Source organism: Staurois parvus, unplaced genomic scaffold, assembly GCF_062004578.1.
Source record: "Staurois parvus isolate SC_StPar_1 unplaced genomic scaffold, SC_StPar_1.0 ptg000778l, whole genome shotgun sequence".
In the NCBI taxonomy this organism is placed as follows: domain Eukaryota; kingdom Metazoa; phylum Chordata; class Amphibia; order Anura; family Ranidae; genus Staurois; species Staurois parvus.
In genome coordinates, this window is record NW_028318574.1 from 416,842 (window position 1) to 440,957 (window position 24,116).

Genomic DNA, 24,116 nt, shown 5'->3' on the forward strand with positions numbered 1-24,116 from the left:
AAGGACACGACTGTCCACCCAAAGTGTGGAGAGACTCACGGTTGTGAAAATGAATCAGGCGTGGATTAGTCTGGATTTCAAACCACTAGTTCCTGACACAACTGACTAAATCCGCCATGAATCATGCCCCAAACATGTGCCACTTTCAGGTCTCCTCACACTGCTGGTGTGTTCCATTTTTTTGTCATAGGGTGCTGGCAGATTACGGGCCTCCCATAGCTGCTGCCAGGCCCCTAATCTGCCATGGGCCCCTATATACCGCCTCCTCATGCTGCTGCCAAGTCCAGAGTCTCTCATGGGTCCCTGTACGGCCTCCCATTGCTGCTGTCTCCATCGCCACACTCTGCCATGTGCCACTTTCAGGTCTCCTCACACTGCTGGTGTGTTCAATTTTTTGACATAGGGTGCTGGCAGATTACGGGCCTCCCATAGCTGCTGCCAGGCCCCTAATCTGCCATGGGCCCCTATACCGCCTCCTCATGCTGCTGGCAAGTCCAGAGTCTCTCATGGGTCCCTGTACGGCCTCCCATTGCTGCTGTCTCCATCGCCACACTCTGCCATGTGCCACTTTCAGGTCTCCTCACACTGCTGGTGTGTTGAATTTTTTGACATAGGGTGCTGGCAGATTACGGGCCTCCCATAGCTGCTGCCAGGCCCCTAATCTGCCATGGGCCCCTATACCGCCTCCTCATGCTGCTGCCAGGTCCACAGTCTCTCATGGGTCCCTGTACGGCCTCCCATTGCTGCTGTCTCCATCGCCACACTCTGCCATGTGCCACTTTCAGGTCTCCTCACACACTGCTGGTGTGTTCCATTTTTTGTCATAGGGTGCTGGCAGATTACGGGCCTCCCATTGCTGCTGCCAGGCCTGTAATCTGCCATGGGCCCCGGTACCGCCTGGTCACGCTGCTGCTGGGTCCACAGTGTGACATGGGTCCCTGTACCGCCTCCCATTGCTCCCACTCTGCCATGTGCCACTTTCAGGTCTCCTCACACTCCTGCTGGTTTCCATTTTGTCATAGGTTGCTGGCAGATTACAGGCCTCCCATAGGTGCTGCCAGGCCCCAAATCTGCCATGGGCCCCCGTACCGCCTCGTCACGCTGCTGCTGGGTCCACAGTGTGACATGGGTCCCTGTACCGCCTCCCATTGCTCCCACTCTGCCATGTGCCACTTTCAGGTCTCCTCACACTCCTGCTGGTTTCCATTTTGCCATAGGTTGCTGTATGGCCTCCCATTGCTGCTGCCTCCACCGCCACACTGTGGCTCCAAACACTGGTTTTGGCCCCGTGACTGGCCAAATGAGTGAAGTGTGCGGTGATTCTAAGATCGACGGCACTCATCTGCATGTCATACTGACTGACAGTATTATTTCTCTTCCCCAGCAGACTCCAAGGGCATTTAAATTAAAGGTACAGTGTTCTGCACTAATATTAAGTATCTCTGAAGCCTAGAAACACCCTTTTTTAAGTTAAATTCACAGCGAATATATTCGACTCGAATCGAATATTTTCCACGAATTCGCCGAATCAGTCGAATCGAATTTTTGAATACTTCGCTCATCTCTAATCCTGTTCAATAAACTGAAACCACAAACAAATGTTATCTGACTTCCAAGCTATCTTATGTGAACACCTCCCAGCTAGGACAAAAAGATGTCTGAGGTCCAAATCAGGAATATAGCCTAGGGTGGCCATGCTGCTTATCCGTGGATACAGTGCAGTGGATGAGCGTTGTAGTACAGGAAGTATGTTATTGGCAGGATAACCGCAGGAAAATAAACAAAACAACAGATCCTGAAAAATTCAGCCACTGCATCTAGACGCAATATATCATATCTTTTTTTTTGGGGGGGGGGGGGGTTAAAGCTGTTCTTTACCCTAGAAACAAGAAAATTAAAACAAATACTGTAGCTGCTGACTTTTAATAAAAGGACAGTTACCTGTCCAAAGATCCAGTGCCATCCTCACCAGAGCCGCTTCATTACTGGTCTTCGGGTTCCCGGAGCTGGCATGTTAACTGTGGGCAGCTGGCTGTGAGTGCTGGCGACCTGTGACATGTTCCGAGAGGGGGGAGGAGAACTGCAGATGGATCCGCTGCAGCGGTCCGAGCGGAAGTAGGAGCAGGTTTCTGTCAAAACCAGGTACCCCCTCCCTGCCTCCCAAAGAAAAACTGACCTTAAGTGGTGTAGGTGGGGGGAGGGCAGAAGACGGAAAAGCGGAGCTTCCACTTTTGGGTGAAGTTCTGCTTTAAATACACTTTATCATAGATGATTATACCCATACTAATGTTAATTACCAGGAGATGTCTGAACCATTCTATTGTGCCCCCCAAAAATTAATTAACTTTGGGATCCCATACCCACCACCTTTCAGATTTTGACTTTCTCCACTGGAGCAAACAGTTTTTAAACTGTTACCCATTGGTTAGCAGCATCTGAAGCACTTTTTTCCTGATGTGCAAGTGAATGTGTCAGAACTGTTCCTTTGATCATTTTCGGATACTCAGTCTACCTCTTCTAATATAAAATATGAAAAGAAAATTGAAGTGATACTTCTTTAAATTTATGTCCTAATATTAATTTGGTGTGTTTTGCATATTTCTGAGTAACAATATATATATATATATATATATATAAATATATATATATATATATATGTGTGTTCCATTTGCAGAAGTGTTCTTACTGTAACAAAATGGGAGCTACTGTTGGCTGTAATGTCAAAATGTGCTGGAGAACATACCATTACCTCTGTGTGACAAAAGCCAAAGGTATAAGGATAAGAGATGTGGATGAAGAACAATATATGTAAGTTCCATTTATATTGAAATAATATTATTTAAAAAAAATTTAAACTGTCTGATGTGGGTGTCTTTTGTTAAGAATGATCAAGGTTATCAAAGGGCAAAACCCCGCCACTGGGAAATCTGTCAGCTATTTAAAAATGTTAAAAAGGTCATGTACCACAAGGTGTCTGCTATTACCTTTGATCCGCACTGGTCTGATTTAGTTTCACTTTGTTACTTGGGATATAATTTTCCTGACTTCTGAGCTAACCCGCATCCCTAAGGCAGAACTGAACTCAAACAGTGAAGATTTCCTATGTTATAAGAAAACTAGAAATGTCAGTTGTGCCCTGAACTATACACCTTTTGTCTGTAATTCTTCCTGAAAATAACAGTGTACTGGTTTAGGGGGTGCCTAGGCACTCATGTGCCTACAGCCTGATAGCCATATAGCTACAGTGTGAGACCTTAGACACTGTTGCCTCTGACTGCCAATCTCAGGAGATTTATAGTGAAATTTGATGATGTCACTACTGTACTGCTTGCTGCTGTTCTTGCTGGAGGCTCTGACATGAGGAAGCAAAAGCTGCACCTCTGCCAATATTGCTGCCTCCACACAGACACCGTTCACAAAAAAGAATAAGTTACTAATGGTGCACAATCAGCTGCAGGAAGAACAGAGACAATGCTGGAGACTAATCCAATTCCCTTTGCCTGCCTTATTGTGGGCACAGCTTCCCTAGTTCAGTTCCACCTTGATTGACCTTAAGTGTTTGAAAATGATGGTAGTTGGTTACAGGTTCACGAATACATCAAAGAAGTCAGGCTTCTGACAACTATGAAACTAAATCAAAGGCACTCTAAGGAAGATATTCTTGGATCACACTATTCTGACATTGGGACTGCTTTATATTGGAATTGAGGCACTTCCACAGGATTAGGTGAGAAGACAGAAAAATAGAATTATGTGTTTGAGCTAGAATAGTGTTAGGCTTTATATAGGGGTGAGGTCAAAATACAAAATCTGATTTTCATGGGTTACCCGAGTACAAAACACACCTAGGTATTCCTTTGATTGCTAGCAGCAACATACTGAAATACAGGCCCCCCCCAGAGAATTCAATTGTGGATGTTCAGTTCTTGTAAACCAACCTTTGTGTGTCACCTATACCTAAATGTCATATATTGCAACTTCTCAGTGTAATCTTGACCGTCTGTGTCACAGGAGATGAAGGGATTGTTGATACATTATGGAATGTGACTACTTTTGTATAACTTGAAAATGCTTTACATTGGGTGCCCCATGAAAACCTTTTGGCTAGTTTTACTTTTGTGAGATGCCAGAAAATATGAAGAGAAAAGTGCATTCCTTGCAGTGGTGTTGTTAATTTTTAATGGCACCCAGGTGCACTTTGCTAATGCGAGTGCTAAATCATGTGCCAAAATGCATGGTAACAAATTTACAAGCAATGTTTGTGCAGCGCAATAAAAAAGGTGTTTACACTACTTTGGTACAATTTTTGTGCATAGGGCAGACCATTAAAATGAACAGGATCACACTTGCATAGGTGTGATTGGAGCCTTAGAGATTCTCCACTTCTATATATGGACCTGATCTTAGAAAAAGTCTGCTTTTTCCGGTTGAAAATCTGTCACATACTGATAGACGTTGACACTTCACACGGTACTTTGCTTCTATTACTTAGTCTGATGAACTATAAATGAATATAAATTGAATGGTCAGGTGACCAGGAACCATAGGCACCCAATCCTAAAAAATTATTCACAGAAAATAGCATGTATTAGGGATTTTTAACAGTGCCAACACATAATACCAACAACAATATAGTTTTCACAATGACTTCAGTGCAATTAACAAATTCCCAGCTCTAACATGTTCTTGCTGCCGACACTATATGTGTTCCCACATATGTAAACAGTAAATACTCTATAAATAATTGCACAGGCACTTTATTATGAAGATTGCACATATGGGATAAATTGCATTTTTTATGTTGCGCAGCACTTTATAGAGTATTTACATAATGCCAACAAGCAGGGCGGACTGACAACTCATGGGGCCCCCGGACAATAGGGGATCATGGGGGCCCCTGTGTCCTTGCCCACACTCAAACCACACCCAAAAAAGCCTATGAAAGATACCAGGGGCATCTCATGGGGCCCCCTACTGACCTCGGGCCCTCGGGCAGTGCCCGAGTTCCCGATTGGTCAGTCCGCCCCTGCCGACAAGTAAAGTAAAAAATAAAAATTTTATTGTGTAACAGGATAAAAACACACAACAAATTTGGTATTGTTAAAAACATAATTTGAATGCGATTGAAATCAATGCGACTTTATGCATTATTGCAGCTGCTTCTGCTCAACATGTTTCACCATAATTTAGAATCTTCAGGAGTCGTATGAGCTCTGCACATGATGTCACTATCAAATAGAATATATATCAATGAGTACAATCTAAGACATACCAACAAAATGCCAGACAATACCAAAAAAAACCCATAAAATAATTTTTCAAGAGGTTCCCACCAGAGAGACTTAAAGCGGAGCTCCATCCAAAAGGACAAGTTCCGCTTTAAGCCTTTGTCCTCTGCTCCCTATTAAGGATTGGCATCTTTGGGGAGCGGGTACTCGAATTTGACAGGTGCCTGCTCCCACTTCCACTGCAATCGCTTAGGCTATGGGAAACAGAAGTTGTCCTCCCCCCTCCCTCCCCGTAGTCTTCTGGGGCACGTGACTGGTCATTCACAAAGCGCAGCGCTTCTCTTGCATGCACATTGGGCACCCTGCTGTGAAGCCTCAAGCTGTCACAGCCGGGTGCCCACACTGAACATGCTGGCACCAGAGAGAGAAGACAGCCGGTGAAACCAGCGGTGGTGAGGACACCACTGGACCGAGGGACATGTGAGTAGCTGTATTTTAAAAGTCAGCTGCTACAGTTTTTGTAGCTGCTGACTTTTATTTTTATTTTTTTTTTCAGGTGGAACTCCGCTGTAAGAGACTTCAAAGAGCTTAGGAAACGTCTATGGAAAACATAGGGTTTGCCATAGAAGTTCTCTAAGCTCTTTAAAGTCTCTTAAGTCTCTCTGATGGGAACCTCTTGAATCTTTTAGTATGGCACCCCACAAGGAACTCATTGATGTTACTATTTATTATTGTTTATGGTGTTTAATTATGTTTCTAAAATTCTTCTGTGTTTTTTTTTTTTTTTTGGGGGGGGGGATTTTTTGGCATTTTGATGGTACGCATTTGTTATATTATATTCATTGATTTATTTATTTATTTATTTATTTTTTTACACCAGCGTTTAGTGACACTTTAATTTTTACCATTCCTCAAAACTAGTATGGCACATGATATTATGTGTAAGTCTTCTTTTTTTTTGTAAAGGGCTGCATTTTTTTGACAATAGGGAGACTTAAAAATGTGGGAAGGGGTGGGACAGAGATTAAAAACAAATTACAAATGCTTTCAGCTGCCACTATTTCTGGATCTATTGATCACACCAACCCCTACTTTTGCATTTTTAGGCATATAGAGTTTGAATGCCCAAATTTTGCTTGAATTTGTTCCAGACAGTAAGATGCAGTAGTGTTCCCTCACCCTTAGTTGGCCAAGTTTTCTCTGAATATTGTCAGGCATGGGGTGTATTATTGTATATATACAGGTGAAACTCAAAAAATTAGAATATCGTGCAAAAGTTCATTTATTTCAGTAATGCAACTTAAAAGGTGAAACTAATATATGAGATAGACTCATTACATGCAAAGCAAGATAGTTCAAGCCGTGATTTGTCATAATTGTGATGATTATGGCTTACAGCTCATGAAAACCCCAAATCCACAATCTCAGAAAATTAGAATATTGTGAAAAGGTGCAATATTCTAGGCTCAAAGTGTCCCACTCTAATAGCTAATTAAGACATAACACCTGCAAAGGGTTCCTGAGCCTTTAAATGGTCTCTCAGTCTGGTTCAGTAGGAATCACAATCAAGGGAAAGACCGCTGACCTGACAGTTGTGCAGAAAACCATCATTGACACCCTCCATAAGGAGGGAAAGCCTCAAAAGGTAATGGCAAAAGAAGTTGGATGTTCCCAAAGTGCTGTATCAAAGCACATTAATAGAAAGTTATGTGGAAGGGAAAAGTGTGGAAGAAAAAGGTGCACAAGCAGCAGGGATAACTGCAGCCTGGACAGGATTGTCAGGAAAAGGCCATTCAAAAGTGTTGGGGACTTTCACAAGGAGTGGACTGAGGCTGGAGTCAGTGCATCAAGAGCCACCACACACAGACGGATCCTGGGCTTCAAATGTCGTATTCCTCTTGTCAAGACACTCCTGAACAACAAACAACATCAGAAGCGTCTTACCTGGGCTAAAGAAAAACAGACCTGGTCTGTTGCTCAGTGGTTCAGAGTTCTCTTTTCTGATGAGAGCAACTTTTGCATCTCATTTGGAAACCAAGGACCCAGAGTATGGAGGAAGAATGGAGAGGCACACACTGCAAGATGCTTGTAGTCCAGTGTGAAGTTTCCACAGTCTGTGTTGATTTGGGGAGCCATGTCATCTGCTGGTGTTGGTCCACTGTGCGTCATTAAGTCCAGGGTCAATGCAGCCGTCTCCCAGGAGATTTTGGAGCACTTCATGCTTCCTTCTGCATACGAGCTTTATGGGGATGCTGACTTCATTTTCCAGCAGGACCTGGCACCTGCCCACACTGCCAAAAGCACCAAAACCTGGTTCAACGACCATGGGATTACTGTGCTTGATTGGCCAGCAAACTCACCTGACCTGAACCCCATAGAGAATCTATGGGGCATTGCCAAGAGAAAGATGAGAGACATGAGACCGAACAATGCAGAAGAGCTGAAGGCCACTATTGAAGCATCCTGGTCTTCCATAACACCTCAGCAGTGCCACAGGCTGATAGCTTCCATGCCATGCCGCATTGAGGCAGTAATTGCTGCAAAAGGGGCCCAAACCAAGTACTGAGTACATATGCATGCTTATACTTTTCAGAGGTCCGATATTGTTCTATGTACAATCCTTGTTTTATTGATTGCATGTAATATTCTAATTTTCTGAGATTGTGGATTTGGGGTTTTCATGAGCTGTAAGCCATAATCATCACAATTATGACAAATCACGGCTTGAACTATATTGCTTTGCATGTAATGAGTCTATCTCATATATTAGTTTCACCTTTTAAGTTGCATTACTGAAATAAATGAACGTTTGCATGATATTCTAATTTTTCGAGTTTCACCTGTATCTTAGTTGTTGTCAAACATGTCATACTTACTTGCTCAATGGTTTTGCACAGAGCAGCCCCGATCCTCCTCTTCTTGGGTCCCCCGCTGGCACTCCTGGCCCTTCCCTTCTGCTGAGCACCCCCTAAGCAAGCAGCTTGCTATGGGGGCACGCAAGCAGGCTCATTCTCGGGGCTACTGCAAACAGAAGGTTTTTACCTTCATGCATAGAATGCATGAAGGTAAAAAACCTGGAGCCTTTACAACCACTTTATTACAACCCTCTCCTGGTGAGATCATGGGAAATACTGAGTTGTCCAGATCTCACAGGAACACTCTCCAAAATTGCATTTGACGGGCTTCTCAGCATTCTGCTGGATTTCGATATTTATTAACTTCTTTCCCTATAAGTTTTTTTTTAATTTTTTGCAGAATTTTGCCATGCCTGTTAGCTTCTTTTTTTTGCCATTCATGTCTCATTGGAGATATTTCCCTTCACTACTATCCCATAGCCAAACCAGGAAATCATTGACAATCCCCTCCAAATTGAGGGAATCTCTGATTGTCACCAAGGTCAGCAGAACTAGAAATCCCCACTGGAAGATTTCTCCTCCTTTACCATAGCTCCCAAATTCCCTAATCTGGCTGCCCCCTATTTAGAACAAAGCCCCTCTGTCCCTCTTTCCTTCTCATTTATCCCTAAATATGTCTGATGTACAGTATAAATGCATTATTTATCTCTCATAGTGGGTTTTACAGTGTTAAACATTTCATCCAATTTCTAAATTGTTGCAAAAGTAAGTATAAAGAAATAGTAGTGGTAAAAAAAGCAATTGTGGGTTTAACTCCTTCAGCTCTTTGGGTGTTCGTAGTATAAGCTATAAGCTTGTGTTATTTATATTCAGTAGGCTCCTGGATGTAAAGTATAAGTGACCTGGGCTGCTGTATAGTTGCCTAATTAATTTTATATTGTGACCACCCATGGATATTTTTGGGTACCATAGTGTGTGTGTTTGCTCTAAAATTCATTTTATTATACTGTATTTTTTTCATAGAGTATGCATAACGAGTGTGCAAATATCATGCAACAAAAAAAATTGCACTTACTATCTTTTTATTATACATATCCTCTGCTTTCAGAAAATATATAATGATCTGGGTGTTTTAAGTAATTTTATGACCAAATACAGATTTTTACATTTGTGCAAAAAATTAAAAAATTGCCCAAGTGGTTATCAATAATTTTTTTGTGTATTAATTCTCCATTTAATAGGGGTGTGGCAGAGGTGTGTTCTTTTTGTTATTAGGTGTCCTTCTTTCTGGGGACAACCAAGAATTTGGAATTTATTTCACTCTTGGTGTAAACATATCAAAAAGAGAGGGTGAAAAACACCTGACCGTTGTTCTAACCCCTCTCCACTCTATCCAAAACAAATAAAAAAGTTTTTCCTTTAGTTATTCTTTAATAAAGAGACCTTGCTTTAAGTGCATTAACTTTTCAAAAGCTTCACATGGATGGATATTGTCCAAGCTCTTAATGTATTCTCATATTTGTTCTGCTCCATGTTTACATTATACTAAAGTGACATTTATATAAATAATTTGTTATTCAAATGCTTTTTTTTTTCTCTTTACAGTGCCTACTGTTTTGAACATTCAGAAAAAGATCAAGATGCAAGTAGTAAGTGATATTAAAGGCTAATGTTTTATTCTTTTTTTTAAAAAAAACAAACATGGCATACTTTCCTGCTCTTTGCAGTGGTTTTGCACAGAGCAGCCCTGATCCCTCTCTTCTCGGGTCCCCCACCGGCACTCCTGGCCCCTCCCTCCTGTTTGATACCCCCACAGAAAGCAAGTTGCTATGGGGGCACCCGCTGCTCCGTGTGTCCATTCCATGCCCCCTCTCTCTTCTTATTGGCTCACTGGCTGTGATTGACAGCAGCAGGAGCCAATGTGAGTCAGTGAGGAGAGGGAGTCCCGGGATTGCCAAGACTCCAGTGCACATCGCTGGATCGAGAGGGGGCTTAGGTGAGTATTGGGGGGGGGGGTGAGTTGGTGAGGAGGCTGCTGCACAGATGATTTTTACCTTCATGCATTGAAAGCATGAAGGTAAAAAAACTTTGAGCCTTTACAATTACTTTACGTTTCTGCTTCAGAAAGCATACATGGGGTATCAGTGCACCTGTAAATGTCTGTGATCTGAGCTGTCATTGGAGAGCTCAAATCATGGGCACAATGTACAGAGCCAATCAGAGTGACTCTATACTTTGTGATGACTGTGAACCACAGTCATCACAAGTGTGAATACTGCCACTGTTTACAGACTCAAAATAAAGGAAGGGGAGAGATACATGATTGTAAACAGAGCAAGAAGGAAGTTTGCTTGTCAAGAAGAGGACCACACTGAATATCAGTGCAGTTGGTTTTCAGATGCCAGCATATATTCCAGCTACAGCTACTTTTGTGCGCTGGCAATAGTTTTTAATGGTTTCTTTGCCATGCCTGCAGCCTGCTCACTGGACAATGCTCATCTCGTTCCTCTTGTCAGCATGTCTGCTGCCAGCACATATCCATGCAAAGGTGCTATTATCTTCCAGGCTTTCAAATAGCTGGCTTCTCTTTTAGGTTGAAGAAACTGCTGTACATGTGCAGTGCACCATGGAGGTTACCGGTTCACCAGATATAAGTACAAAAGGGTAGTTATAGTATGAGAAGGCAAGGGGGAGCAATTAAGAGGGATAATTGTAAAAATATTCTTATCCTTTAGGGTTATCTGAAAAGCTGACATGTGAACCTGATTGGCAAAGGAGCCTTAGTGCCTGGTCATACTGGTGCGATTTCATGTGCGATTTGCAAATTGAAATCACACCTGAAATTACATCTAATGAATGTGAATGTCAGTGTCTTAACGTGTGCGATTTGCTGCAACGCGATTTCTAAAGTAGTTCTTGCATTACTTTTTCTGCAGTTTTGTTGCGATTTCACATACATAGAATGTAATGGAAATCACACTGCAAACTGCAAGAAATCGCATGATTTTAAATCGCACAGGTTTGACCGCTGTCTTAAACTCCAGACTTTCAACCTAACACAGTGCAGCACTCTACAGGCAAAGGTGTCCTTGGTATAGTTATAGCAACAACACCTACAAAAAGATATATACCTGTACACACAAATATATATTTTTTTTCTATTTTATCTAAGAATAATATGATGTTAAAAAGTTAAATGTGATCTAATGGGATCCATACTTTCTGAAAGTTATATGCATTTCAGGAATAAGGATGTGTTTATAAATTGTACACTTTATTAGCAATGATCCTGCAAGATATAGGAAAACAATGATCACCTATTTATTAATATTATTGATCAGTGTCTGGCTAGGTAATCACAGTCTAGAGACTCTGGTTCTCAATGTGCTGGGTGTAAAGATTTAATAGAACTCTGATTTCATGTAAATTTATTAAAACTATTGCAATTCATTTTTCATTATGGCAGACTGTGCATTCTGAACAACAAAACTGTATACTGTGTATTTTTACTTTCAGACTGTCAGTTGGATAATGGCACTAAGACATCCAGAACATCCATAACATCACCCAGTTTAAACAAATCACATAACAACAAAACACCGGTAAAGAAAATGAAAAGTTGGTTACATTTTGTCACCTCATTGTGCTCAGAGAAACTATTTTAAACAATAAGGCCTCATTTACAAGGGCGGCAAGGGGGCAGTAGAAGCCGACAATTGAGCTGTAGTTTTACCAACCACCCACCAAAAAGATATCAGGCAGCCAAAGGTTGTCTTATACATGCGACGGCCATTATGCCTGTTTTGTGGCAAATCTAAGTCTAAATTTAAGTTTGACAGGTGACTCTGTGGGATAGATTTACAAAAACTGGTACACTCAGAGTCTGGTACAGCTATGCATGGCAGCCAATCAGCTTCTAACTCCAGCTTGTTCAATTAAGCTTTGGCAATAAAACCTGAAAGCTGATTGGTTTCTATGAAGAAGAGATCCAGATTTTGCACTCTCCAGCTTTAGTAAATAAACCCCTGTCTGTCAAAAAGCAAATGGGATTGTACTGCAACCACAAGCCAAATGTTGGCTGAAGATTGTGTAACAGTATTTTAATACAAAATCAGCAGCTGAACAAAAAAAAAACTGGCAGTAGAATCGCCTCCTGAATGTCTAGAAGCCGCTGCTCTACCAACCTCTAAAAAGTGATTGTCCACTGATCATATTTCAGAGGGGCAGCAGAGATACAGTATATTGTGTTTAATCATATAGGAGACTGTAGACTGATTGTAGGAAATGGTAACAAACTGTGGGCATGCTAAAAATGTGGATGGAGGCTGTAACCTCAAGCAGTCTCATGCAACATTTCCCCAGTCACACTACCCCCTTTCTTCAGCAATGATGCAGGAAAGAGTCAAAAAAGCTGGGGAAATGTTACATGAGACTTCTGGGGATCATAGCCATTATAGCCCTTTTACTTGTAAATGTTTCCTTGTGCTCCCTACAACCATAATACAATTTACTGTTCACACAGCAGATCAGTTATAAAAAAAATAAAAGTGAATGAGCTGCATTCCTACATATAGTGGGACCATGGAGAATGAACGTAGCCACCCTCTAACAGGAAGTCAGATCACAGCAATAATAAAAAGTACTTTTTGTGTTGAGAATACATGCTGCAACAGAATTCTTTTTTAAACCAGAGTTTACTGTCACTTGGAATGAATGTGGTTATATTCAGATTAGGCTGGATAGGTTTGTGTCCAAGGTTCCCAGATTTTTTTTAATACATTTTATTTGGCTCTTTACATCCTGGATATACATTCTACTCCACTCTGGTTTTTCCAGGGTTTGCTTGGCTGCTTAAAAGAGGAAGATTGCCAATTTCTGTTGGATAAAGGAACACTTTTATACATTTTAAAAAGTTAAAAAAGTTGAAATAAAATTAACTAAAATCATGTTTTGTTTAAAGCCTTTTGTTCAGGAAAGTACTAAGTTAATTGTAGACTTTCGTGTGCTACAAAGTGTTATTGATGGTTACCAAGTTGCCTTTCTTCAAGAAATGTTGTGAAAGCTTGGTAGAACATCTTCTCATGTGAATTATGTGCCTTCAGACTCATTTTCTGTGCATGATCAGGCTTCGACTTACTGCTGCTTTATGCAAGTCACAGAGTAATAATGTATGCACTGGCAACCACTGGCCTACAGGAGGTGCTGCAGTCTGGTCCCCATTAGACAGGCATACCTGAGTGTATCGGGGGGCTTATCCTGTCAATGTCCTTTCTAGCTTCCTGTCAGATTGAGTTACAGTGATATAGTGGACTTTGCATAAAAAATTAATGGTTTATCCTATGTTATAAAAAATGTTATAAGGAATGTAAATATATTTTAAGCATTATTTAAAAAAAATTTTCCAAGGCAAAACGAAAAAATGAAATTGAACACAGTTCTGCAAGGTAAGCGTTTAATGTACGTGTCTGGGTGGGAAGGGTACAGGGGAGAGAACACCAATAGCAGCCAAGATCCAAAAAAATTGACATAAGGTAAGCCCTGTCCATTGCACAGCAAACCAAGACCCTTTCATACTGCAGCAATCAAGATGAATTCTTTTTCTGTGGAGCTTTCCTAAATGTAATTTGTAGAGGGTTTGTGCTGAGAAAACGATACTCTACATTTCCTGTTTGTCAGCTAACTGCGCACTGGAGCTCGCTGCTAGCTGTCAGACTATGTTGTGTCTGACAACTCTCTTCTGTACTTAAAGTCAGTAACCAATCAATGTGGTTCTTTGTCATGTGCTCACTATGACAGTTGTGATATGGTGATCACATGCAGGGGCCACAACATCAGAAGATAGTGAAGAATGTGCCAGTTCTGTTAGAAATTCCTCTCTATGTTGACTAACAACTAACACTGACTGAGGGACAATGGAGGAAACAGGGAGGGTCTAGCTAGGAATAAACTAACTAGCAGTAAACAGGAGGGGGGGGGGGGGGGGGGGCAGAGGGAGAAACCAACCCAAATAAGTAGACAAGTTGTAATGACCCTAAACTGCCATTAGATGTCAGCATACCTCAAAACAAAAGCAAGCTGACAAGGCTGAATATAGCAACAAAAAATACATAAAGCTGGCAAAGAACAGTGTCTTTTGTTTAGAGCCCCATTTACACTGTTTGGTTGCAGTAATATGCATGTTTGTGCCTCACACATTACATGTGTCAGTGATGTTCCATTAGTAGCCTTAAAGCAGTATCTAAGCGCCACAAACTGAAAATGCTATTTAATTGATTTTTAATCATTTTTATTTTGTTGAGAAATTCACCCCTTGGCATTTTTTAGCTGCGGTCATCTTGATTAAGGGCAGATGATTCATGTAGTATTTATTTCCTGGAATCCATCTTCTCTTAGCTCAAGCATGCAAGCAAAGTGTGCGCTTAGCTGTGAAAGTATCTCCTCCAGATTAAAAAAAATATGCTCATAAAGACTCCTTGTCACATCCATGGTAGTGAGCTCTGGAAAAACCACAGCTTAGGGTACCCCAGGGCATGGAATCTAAGCCCCAGCCTGCTTGTTCACCAGGGCCCCTGATGGTGGGGATGGACTTGCAGCAGGCTAGGATCAGGTCGCGGCCCCTGAGTGCACCCAGCTGAGGTAGAGGAGACCGCTAGCGGGAGCAGGGTGCAATGGGAGAAGACACAGGGAATCCAATGGGCAAGCCAAGGTCAGGACAGGCAGAAAACTAGGAATGAAGCCGGGGTCGGTACACAGATAGGATACACAGCGGAAACACACAGGAGCGCCAACAACACAAAGTTGCTCAGGCAATGTGGCCCAGTCTGAGCACATCTTAAATAGACAGGCAGACAAGGAGGCGGGACAGGAAATGATGGAAGGGAAGGACATAAAACCCAGGGAATAGCAGACGACGCCCACAGGTGAGCACAGACAAACACACGTGAAGAAATCAAGAGCAGCAAGGAGGTAAGAGTAAACACACAAGAGGCTGCAAGCTAACTTGTGACACTCCTGGGATGTATGACAACATTTTGGCCTTGGCCAGAAACCAGGAATCAAATGATGAAAAAAAAAGCCCAAAAGTTTAAAACAGGTAAATATATTTATTAATGCTAGCAACATAAGGATTAAAAATAGTTAATAGTACAAGCGCCAGAACACCAAGGTGTGAATTGTCCCAAATGGTGTAATTGTAAGATACGATTACAGTATTAAAAATGGATGTATGTGTGTGTTTTTTTTATAGACTGTTCACCACTCTTATTATAGACTGTTCACCACTCTTGGGATTGTATTGCAACTACTTCATTTTAGTGTGTATGTATATACAGGTGAAACTCGAAAAAATTAGAATACCGTGCAAAAGTTCATTTATTTCAGTAATGCAACTTAAAAGGTGAAACTAATATATGAGATAGACTCATTACATGCCAAGCAAGATAGTTCAAGCCGTGATTTGTAATAATTGTGATGATTATGGCTTACAGCTCATGAAAACCCCAAATCCACAATCTCAGAAAATTAGAATATTACATGCAATCAATAAAACAAGGATTGTACATAGAACAATATCGGACCTCTGAAAAGTATAAGCATGCATATGTACTCAGTACTTGGTTTGGGCCCCTTTTGCAGCAATTACTGCCTCAATGCGGCGTGGCATGGAAGCTATCAGCCTGTGGCACTGCTGAGGTGTTATGGAAGACCAGGATGCTTCAATAGCGGCCTTCAGCTCTTCTGCATTGTTCAGTCTCATGTCTCTCATCTTTCTCTTGGCAATGCCCCATAGATTCTCTATGGGGCTCAGGTCAGGTGAGTTTGCTGGCCAATCAAGCACAGTAATCCCACGGTCATTGAACCAGGTTTTGGTGCTTTTGGCAGTGTGGGCAGGTGCCTAGTCCTGCTGGAAAATGAAGTCAGCATCCCCATAAAGCTTGTCTGCGGAAGGAAGCATGAAGTGCTCCAAAATCTCCTGGTAGACGGCTGCATTGACCTTGGACTTAATGAAGCACAGTGGACCAATACCAGCAGATGACATGGCTCCCCAAATCAACACACTGTGGAAACTTCACACTGGACTTCAAGCATCTTGCAGTGTGTGCCTCTCCATTCTTCCTCCATACTCTGGGTCCTTGGTTTACAAATGAGATGCAAAAGTTGCTCTCATCAAAAAAGAGGACTTTGGACCACTGAGCAACAGACCAGGTCTGTTTTTCTTTAGCCCAGGTAAGACGCTTCTGATGTTGTTTGTTGTTCAGGAGCGGCTTGACAAGAGGAATACGACATTTGAAGCCCATGTCCAGGATCCGTCTGTGTGTAGTGGTTCTTGATGCACTGACTCCAGCCTCAGTCCACTCCTTGTAAAAGTCCCCAACACTTTTGAATGGCTTTTACTGACAATCCTCTCCAGGCTGCGGTCATCCCTGCTGCTTGTGCACTTTTTTCTTCCACACTTTTCCCTGCCACATAACTTTCTATTAATGTGCTTTGATACAGCACTTTGGGAACGTCCAACTTCTTTTTCAATTACCTTTTGAGGCTTTCCTTCCTTATGGAGGGTGTCAGCGATGGTTTTCTGCACAACTGTCAGGTCAGCAGTCTTTCCCATGATTGTGATTCCTACTGAACCAAACTGAGAGACCATTTAAAGGCTCAGGAACCCTTTGCAGGTGTTATGGCTTAATTAGCTGATTAGAGTGGGACACTTTGAGCCGAGAATATTGCACCTTTTCACAATATTCTAATTTTCTGAGATTGTGGATTTGGGGTTTTCATGAGCTGTAAGCCATAATCATCACAATTATGACAAATCACGGCTTGAACTGTCTTGCTTTGCATGTAATGAGTCTATCTCATATATTAGTTTGACCTTTTAAGTTGCATTACTGAAATAAATTAACTTTTTCACGATATTCTAATTTTTCGAGTTTCACCTGTATATCTCATTTGTCAGCCGATAGTAAAAAACAAAGAGGGATATTTAATTGTATTGCAGTATTGGCAGTAAATTTGGTCTATGCATGTAGGCTTCAGTGATCTTTTTCACCCCCCCCATATCTCCTTTTTATATTATAGAGATGAGGAGAGGAGTGTTTGCTGTAGTCCAGCAGGACAGACAGGGAGCAAGGCTGAACAAGCTAATTGGGATTTAAGTTCAGCAGAGGCAACCTTGTAAACTCGTTACAGGAAGTTAGAATTTTATTGGATTATACTGTACTTGGAGCCAAAACACACACACACACACTGATTTTTGAGGATTATTAGCTCAGTGGTAATAGCAATTTTAGTGAGTTCCTGCCAGCTTGAGCTTCATTTCAGGGCTTGTCGGCTCAATCTTATTAAGAATTCTTACACGAAAGTAAAAGTTCAACAGAAAACTTGCCCATGCAGGGGTTGTTTCCACCATCAAAACGAGTAACAAATAATGCCAAGCCATCTGGCTCCCCCTCCAGCAGTGCTGCTGCTATTTACACTGGTCCTTCAGACCAACTAACCCAGCTCTCTTGCCTCTCTGGCCTCTTCTGGCACATTCAGCCTGTAGTTACAGCAACCAGTTCCTGGCTACTCAATAGGGGATATCCTGGCACCCCGGGCTTTCTCACTCCTCCAAGACCTCCAGATTCTTTCAGTCTCCTTGGCTTCCCTAGTTGTCCTGGCTTTCCAGGTCTCCTGGATATGCTTAGCCATTTTGACCCTCTCAGTCCTGTGGGTAAGGAATCTCTTCTCCAGTATAGTGTCATTTCTTGAATGGAGCACATCTCATTAACAGGAGCCCTCACCTGTCTCTTTGAGAGGTGTACGCCTTTTTCATGGATGGAGCACACACCTGTCTCCTTAAGGAAGACCTGCACTATGGCCAGGCATTGCTTATAACGAGTGTGCACACCTGCCCCCTCATACAGCCTGCAAGTCTGCAATAAGACCTGGACACAGAATTGAAGGCTTCGTCCCACCCAAGACTCTTTGAAGTCTTCAGACTCTGAACCCTGATCCAGGATTACAAAGCCCAGAGAAAAATTAAAACTCAGTCTACTCCACTAGGAAACAACACTCCGAAGCCCCTCAAGTTGTATCCTTGAGAACCCTGTCTATCTCCTGCCTATACTCACATAGCGGCAGGGCCTATTACTGTGTGTGTATATATATATATATATATATATATATATATATATATATATACAGTGCCTTGAAAAAGTATTCATACCCCAGAAACAAGAGATAAGGGCCTTAATTTGGACATGGGATTCCTCAATCATTATCCGACATTTTTATGACTATTAGCTGTAGCTTGACTCCCTCTGTGTGAGTGTAGTATCCCCCCCCCCTCCCCCCTCACTTTGACTGCATCTTATCTCTAGCCTCCTTTTTTTTTTTTTTTTTCTTTCATCTCTTCTAACATTCTGCTAACTTTGTGAGTAGTACTGCTTAGACCTTGAAGAAGGGGACATTCCCCGAAAACTTGTCCTCAAAATTGTATGTTAGTGCAAATAAAAAAAGTATCACGGACAGTACTCAATTGTTTCTGTCGTACCCCTAGAAATTTCCCACATTTTGTCATGTTACAATCAAAAATGTAAATGTATTTTATTGGGATTTTATGTGATAGATCAACACAAAGTGGCACATAATTGTGAAGTGGAAGGAAAATGATAAATGGTTTTCGAAATTATTTACAAATGAATATCTGAAAAGTGTGGTGTGCATTTGTATTCAGCCCTCCTGAGTAAATACTCTGTAGAACCACCTTTCGCTGCAAATACAGTTGCAGGTCTTTTTGAGTATGTCTCTACCAGCTCTAGAAAGTGACATTTGTGCCCATTCTTCCTTGAAAAATAGCTCAAGCTCTGTCAGATTGGATGAAGAGCGTCTGTGAACATCAATTTTAAAGTCCTGCCACAGATTCTCAATTGGATTTAGGTCTATACTTTGACTGGTCCATTCTAACACATGAATATGCTTTGATTTAAACCATTCCATTGTAGCTCTGGCTGTATGTTTAGGGTTGTTGTCCTGCTGGAAGGTGAACCTCCACCCCAGTCTCAAGTCTTTTGCAGACTCAGATTTTCTTCTAAGATTTTCCTGTATTTGGCTCCACCCATATTCCCATCAACTCTGGCCAGCTTCCCTGTCCCTTCTGAAGAAAAGCATCCCCACAACATGATGCTGTCACCACGTTTCATGGTGGGAATGGTGCGTTCAGGGTGATGTGCAGTTTCAGTTTTCCGCCCACATAGCATTTTGCTTTTAGGCCAGGACGTTCAATTTTGATCTCATCTGACCAGAGCACGTTCTTCCACATGTGTGCTCTGTCCCCCATATGGCTTCTTGCAAACTGCAAAAAGGACTTATGGCTTTCTTTCAAGAATGGCATTCTTCTTGCCACTCTTCCATAAGGCCAGATTCGTGGAGTGCATGACTAATAGTTGTCCTGTGGACAGATTCTCCCACCTGAGCTGTGGATCTCTGCAGCTCCTCCAGAGTTTCCCTGGGCCTCTTGGCTGCTTCTCTGATTAATTCTCTCCTTTCCTGGCCTGTCAGTTTAGCTGGACGAACATGTTTTGGTAGATTTGCAGTTGTGCCATGGATTGAACAGTACTCTGTGAGATGTTCAACGCTTGGGATTTTGTTTTATAACCTAACCCTGTTTTTAAACATCTCCACAACTTTATCCCTGACCTGTCTGGTTTGTTCCTTGGCCTTCATGATGCTGTTTGTTCACTAATGTTCTCTAACCTCTGAGGGCTTCACAGAACAGCTGTATTTATACTGAGATTAAATTACACAAAGGTGTGCTCTATTTACTAATTAGGTGACTTCTGAAGGCAATTGGTAACACTAGATTTTAGTTAGGGGTATCAGCGTAAAAGGGACTGAATACAAATGCATACCACACTTTTCAGATATTTATTTGTAAAAAATTTTGAAAACCATTTTGCATTTTTTTTCCACTTCATAACTATGTGCCACTTTTGTGTTGGTCTATCATATAAAATCCCAATAAAACACATTTACGTTTTTGGTTGTAATATGGCAAAATGTGGAAAATTTTCAAGGGGTATGAATAAGAATACTTTTTAACGGCAATATATTTTTTATAATTTTTTAATAATGTTCATGTTCTTTATTACAGAAAGAAATTGAGATTAGTAGGAAAACCTGATCCAGGTGAGGCATTAGATTAAAACTTTTCCCAGACAATTAAAAATTGTTATTGCAATAATCATTATGAAGCTTACAATAAAGGTATCATTAATCTTCTGATGGATTTGTGCTCAGCTACTCAAAGCAATGTACTCATAAAGGGAAAATAAAGTTAATTTGCAGCTATACTGCATTCCATTCAGTTAAAAGAGAAGTATGGGAATCTTTTAAAATAATACTTACCTAAGTGGATGCAGCATCGATCCAATGCTGCATTTGTCCCCTGCTGGCTCTAAGGCTGAGAACTGAGCGATCAGACACTGCTGATCACTCAGTTCTCCCCATTGCTTTGAGCAAAGAAACACCACTGTCTGCTCTGCCCCCCACCACACGATGTCGGCTGAAAATGGGTCACAGAAGTGCAGAATGAACTGCAATCTTGTGATCTACAGAACTACAGCCAAACAAGCTTTGACTCTCATTCACCTTTAAAGACACACAGAGAGCAGCTGAAAGTCTTCCAGCCACATACCACCTCTGTTGGGTTTTAATTTGTGTAACTTCCAGAAGAGATGGGAAATCTCTCTAATGGAGACATAGCCTACTCTAAAACACTTTTTCAGTGAAATCGGAAAATATTAGCACCTCTATCAGGTTATTATTTCTGTGTCTTTCTGCCCCAGTGATAACCACTTATTTCTTGTCCTGCTGTTAAGAAACAGGAAGTGATGTAACAGCAATGAAAATTTGACTCAAGTATTTATTCTTTCCAAATCCATCCACAATGAAAAAAAATTTTGGCTTGAGTTTGGCCTTTAAAGCCAAATTTCCACCCTGTATAAATATATAACTCCATGTCAACTTCACAAATTTTAAACCACTTGAAATCCTGAAGGATTTTTTTGCTATTCAGCATAATTTAACTGGCAATTGCTCAGTCATGCAATACTGTACCCAATTAAAATGTATATCTTTCAACACAAATAGAACTTTATTTTGGTGGTATTTGATCACCACTGTTTTTTTTTATATAAATGGAAAAAGATTGAAAATTTTGAAAAAAACAATATTTTCTACTTTCTGTTATAAAACATATCCAATAAAAAACAAATCTAAAAATAAAATTTCTTCATAAATTTAGGCCAAAGTGTATCCTGCTACGTCTTTGGTAAAAAAAAAAAGTGTATACTTATTGGCTTGTGTGAAAGTTCTACTGTCTGCAAACTAAGGTGTGTGTGTGTGTATATACAGTGGGGCAAAAAAGTATTTAGTCAGCCACCAATTGTGCAAGTTCTCCCACTTAAAAAGATGAGAGAGGCCTGTAATTGGCATCATAGGTAGACCTCAACTATGAGAGAAAAAATGAGAAAAAAAATCCAGACAATCACATTGGCTGATTTGGAAAGAATTTATTTGCAAATTATGGTGGAAAATAAGTATTTGGTCACCTACAAACAAGCAAGATTTCTGGCTCTCACAGACCTGTACCTTCTTCTTTAAGAGGCTCCTCTGTCCTGCACTCATTACCTGTATCAATGGCACCTGTTTGAACTTGTTATCAATATAAAAGACACCTGTCCACAACCTCAAACAGTCACACTCCAAACTCCACTATGGTGAAGACTAAAGAGCTGTCGAAGGACACCAGAAACAAAATTGTAGACCTGCACCAGGCTGGGAAGACTGAATCTGCAATAGGCAAGCAGGTTGGTGTGAACAAATCAACTGTGGGACCAATAATTAGAAAATGGAAGACATACAAGACCACTGATAATCTCCCTCGATCTGGGGCTCCACGCAAGATCTCACCCCGTGGGGTCAAAATGATCACAAGAACGGTGAGAAAAAATCCCAGGACCACATGGGGGGACCTAGTGAATGACCTGCAGAGAGCTGGGACCAACGTAACAAAGGTTACCATCAGTAACACACTACGCCGCCAGGGACTCAGATCCTGCAGTGCCAGACGTGTCCCCCTGCTTAAGCCAGTATATGTCCGGGCCCGTCTGAAGTTTGCTAGAGAGCATTGGGAAGGTCCAGAAGAGTATTGGGAGAATGTCATATGATCAGATGAAACCAAAATAGAACTGTTTGGTAGAAACAACTTGTCGGGTTTGGAGGAGAGAGAATGCTGAGTTGCATCCAAAGAACACCATACCTACTGTGAAGCATGGGGGTGGCAACATCATGCTTTGGGGCTGTTTCTCCGCAAAGGGACCAGGACGACTGATCCATGTACAGTACAGAATGAATGGGGCCATGTATCGTGAGATTTTGAGTGCAAACCTCCTTCCATCAGCAAGGGCATTGAAGATGAAACGTGGCTGGGTCTTCCAACATGACAATGATCCCAAACATACCGCCCGGGCAACGAAGGAGTGGCTACGTAAGAAGCATTTCAAGGTCCTGGAGTGGCCTAGCCAGTCTCCAGATCTCAACCCCATAGAAAACCTTTGGAAGGAGTTGAAAGTCCGTGTTGCCCAGCGATAGCACCAAAACATCTCTGCTCTAGAGGAGATCTGCATGGAGGAATGGGCCAACATACCAGCATCAGTGTGTGCCAACCTTGTGAAGACTTACAGTAAACGTTTGACCTCTGTCATTGCCAACAAAGGATATATAACAAAGTATTGAGATGAACTTTTCATATTGACCAAATACTTATTTTCCACCATAATTTGCAAATAAATTCTTTCCAAATCAGCCAATGTGATTGCCTGGATTTTTTTTCTCATTTTGTCTCTCATAGTTGAGGTCTACCTATGATGCCAATTACAGGCCTCTCTCATCTTTTTAAGTGGGAGAACTTGCACAATTGGTGGCTGACTAAATACTTTTTTGCCCCACTGTATATATATATATATATATATATATATATATATATACACAGTATATATATACATACACACACAGTGGCAGACAATCCGGTGCAACCAGACGCAGGCTGGGAGGGACACTAACTGACACTAATGTCACTAGTGACACTAATACAGTGATCATATGTAATATTGTAAACTGTATTAATGACACTAGCTGGAAAGGGGTTTACAAGGGGCAATGAAGGGGATAACTGTGTGCCTGACAAGTGTAATGTGTGCTGCTTTTAATTAGAGAAGAAGAAACAGTCAGTTCCCTATTCTGTGTACACAGAGTTCTGTGCGTTTGAAAACACAGAATTTTGTGCTGTGATTGGACACAGCTGATAAGCAGGTTGCAGCTGAAATAATGGGCTGAAACCTGCTGACAAACTTGTGCTGTGTCCAATAAAAGCATATGCCAGCAGAGGGCGCACGTATGTGTGCCCAAAAACCCAGATGCAGACGTCACGTACATGTACATTGCCGTGCCTGCAGCTGCTTGCAATAATTAGCTGTGAGCAGGCGGCAAGAGGTTAAATATTTTTGCAAACTTGAGAGAAGATTCCTACATACTTTTGTTCTGTAATTACTGCTTCAACAGCTGACATTTTCAAAAAAAGCTGAGGTCTTATTCACAAGTGTGGGTGAGGGGGCAGTAAAAACAGGTGGATGAGCTGCCCCCTTTAATGCCCCCTTCCAGACTGCCAAAGTGTACCTTAACACGAGCAGCTAGTACACATCCCTACTGCCAGTTGTGGTGTGGTGAAATTTATACAACCTGTCGGTTTCAGCAGGTAACAATGCCACCAAGTGCAATCCGTTCAAATGAATGGGACCTCTTTGCAACTGAGTGTAATGCAGATGGTTATGTTGTGGTGCAACGGGGTGTCACTGGTTAAAACGGGCTTTCAGCAGGCAACACATCACCTCCTATCATTTCATGTTGCATCCCTGGGCAAACTGACAGGAGATTGAGCCCTTTCCTTCTATATCAAAAACAAGAAAATGTTATGCCTATATATTGATTCATTACA

General features: G+C 41.6%; 1 protein-coding gene across 1 annotated transcript in view; it reads left to right on the plus strand.

The window, feature by feature from the left end:
• LOC149444763 (uncharacterized) overlaps positions 1-24,116 on the plus strand; it is a 106,496-nt gene that overhangs the window by 21,536 nt on the left and 60,844 nt on the right. The window contains exons 3-7 of the mRNA XM_089654562.1: positions 2,675-2,808; positions 9,689-9,732; positions 11,600-11,685; positions 13,490-13,527; positions 20,214-20,248. Coding sequence (XP_089510688.1) covers positions 2,675-2,808; positions 9,689-9,732; positions 11,600-11,685; positions 13,490-13,527; positions 20,214-20,248 — 337 coding nt within the window. The remainder of the gene's footprint in view (positions 1-2,674; positions 2,809-9,688; positions 9,733-11,599; positions 11,686-13,489; positions 13,528-20,213; positions 20,249-24,116) is intronic.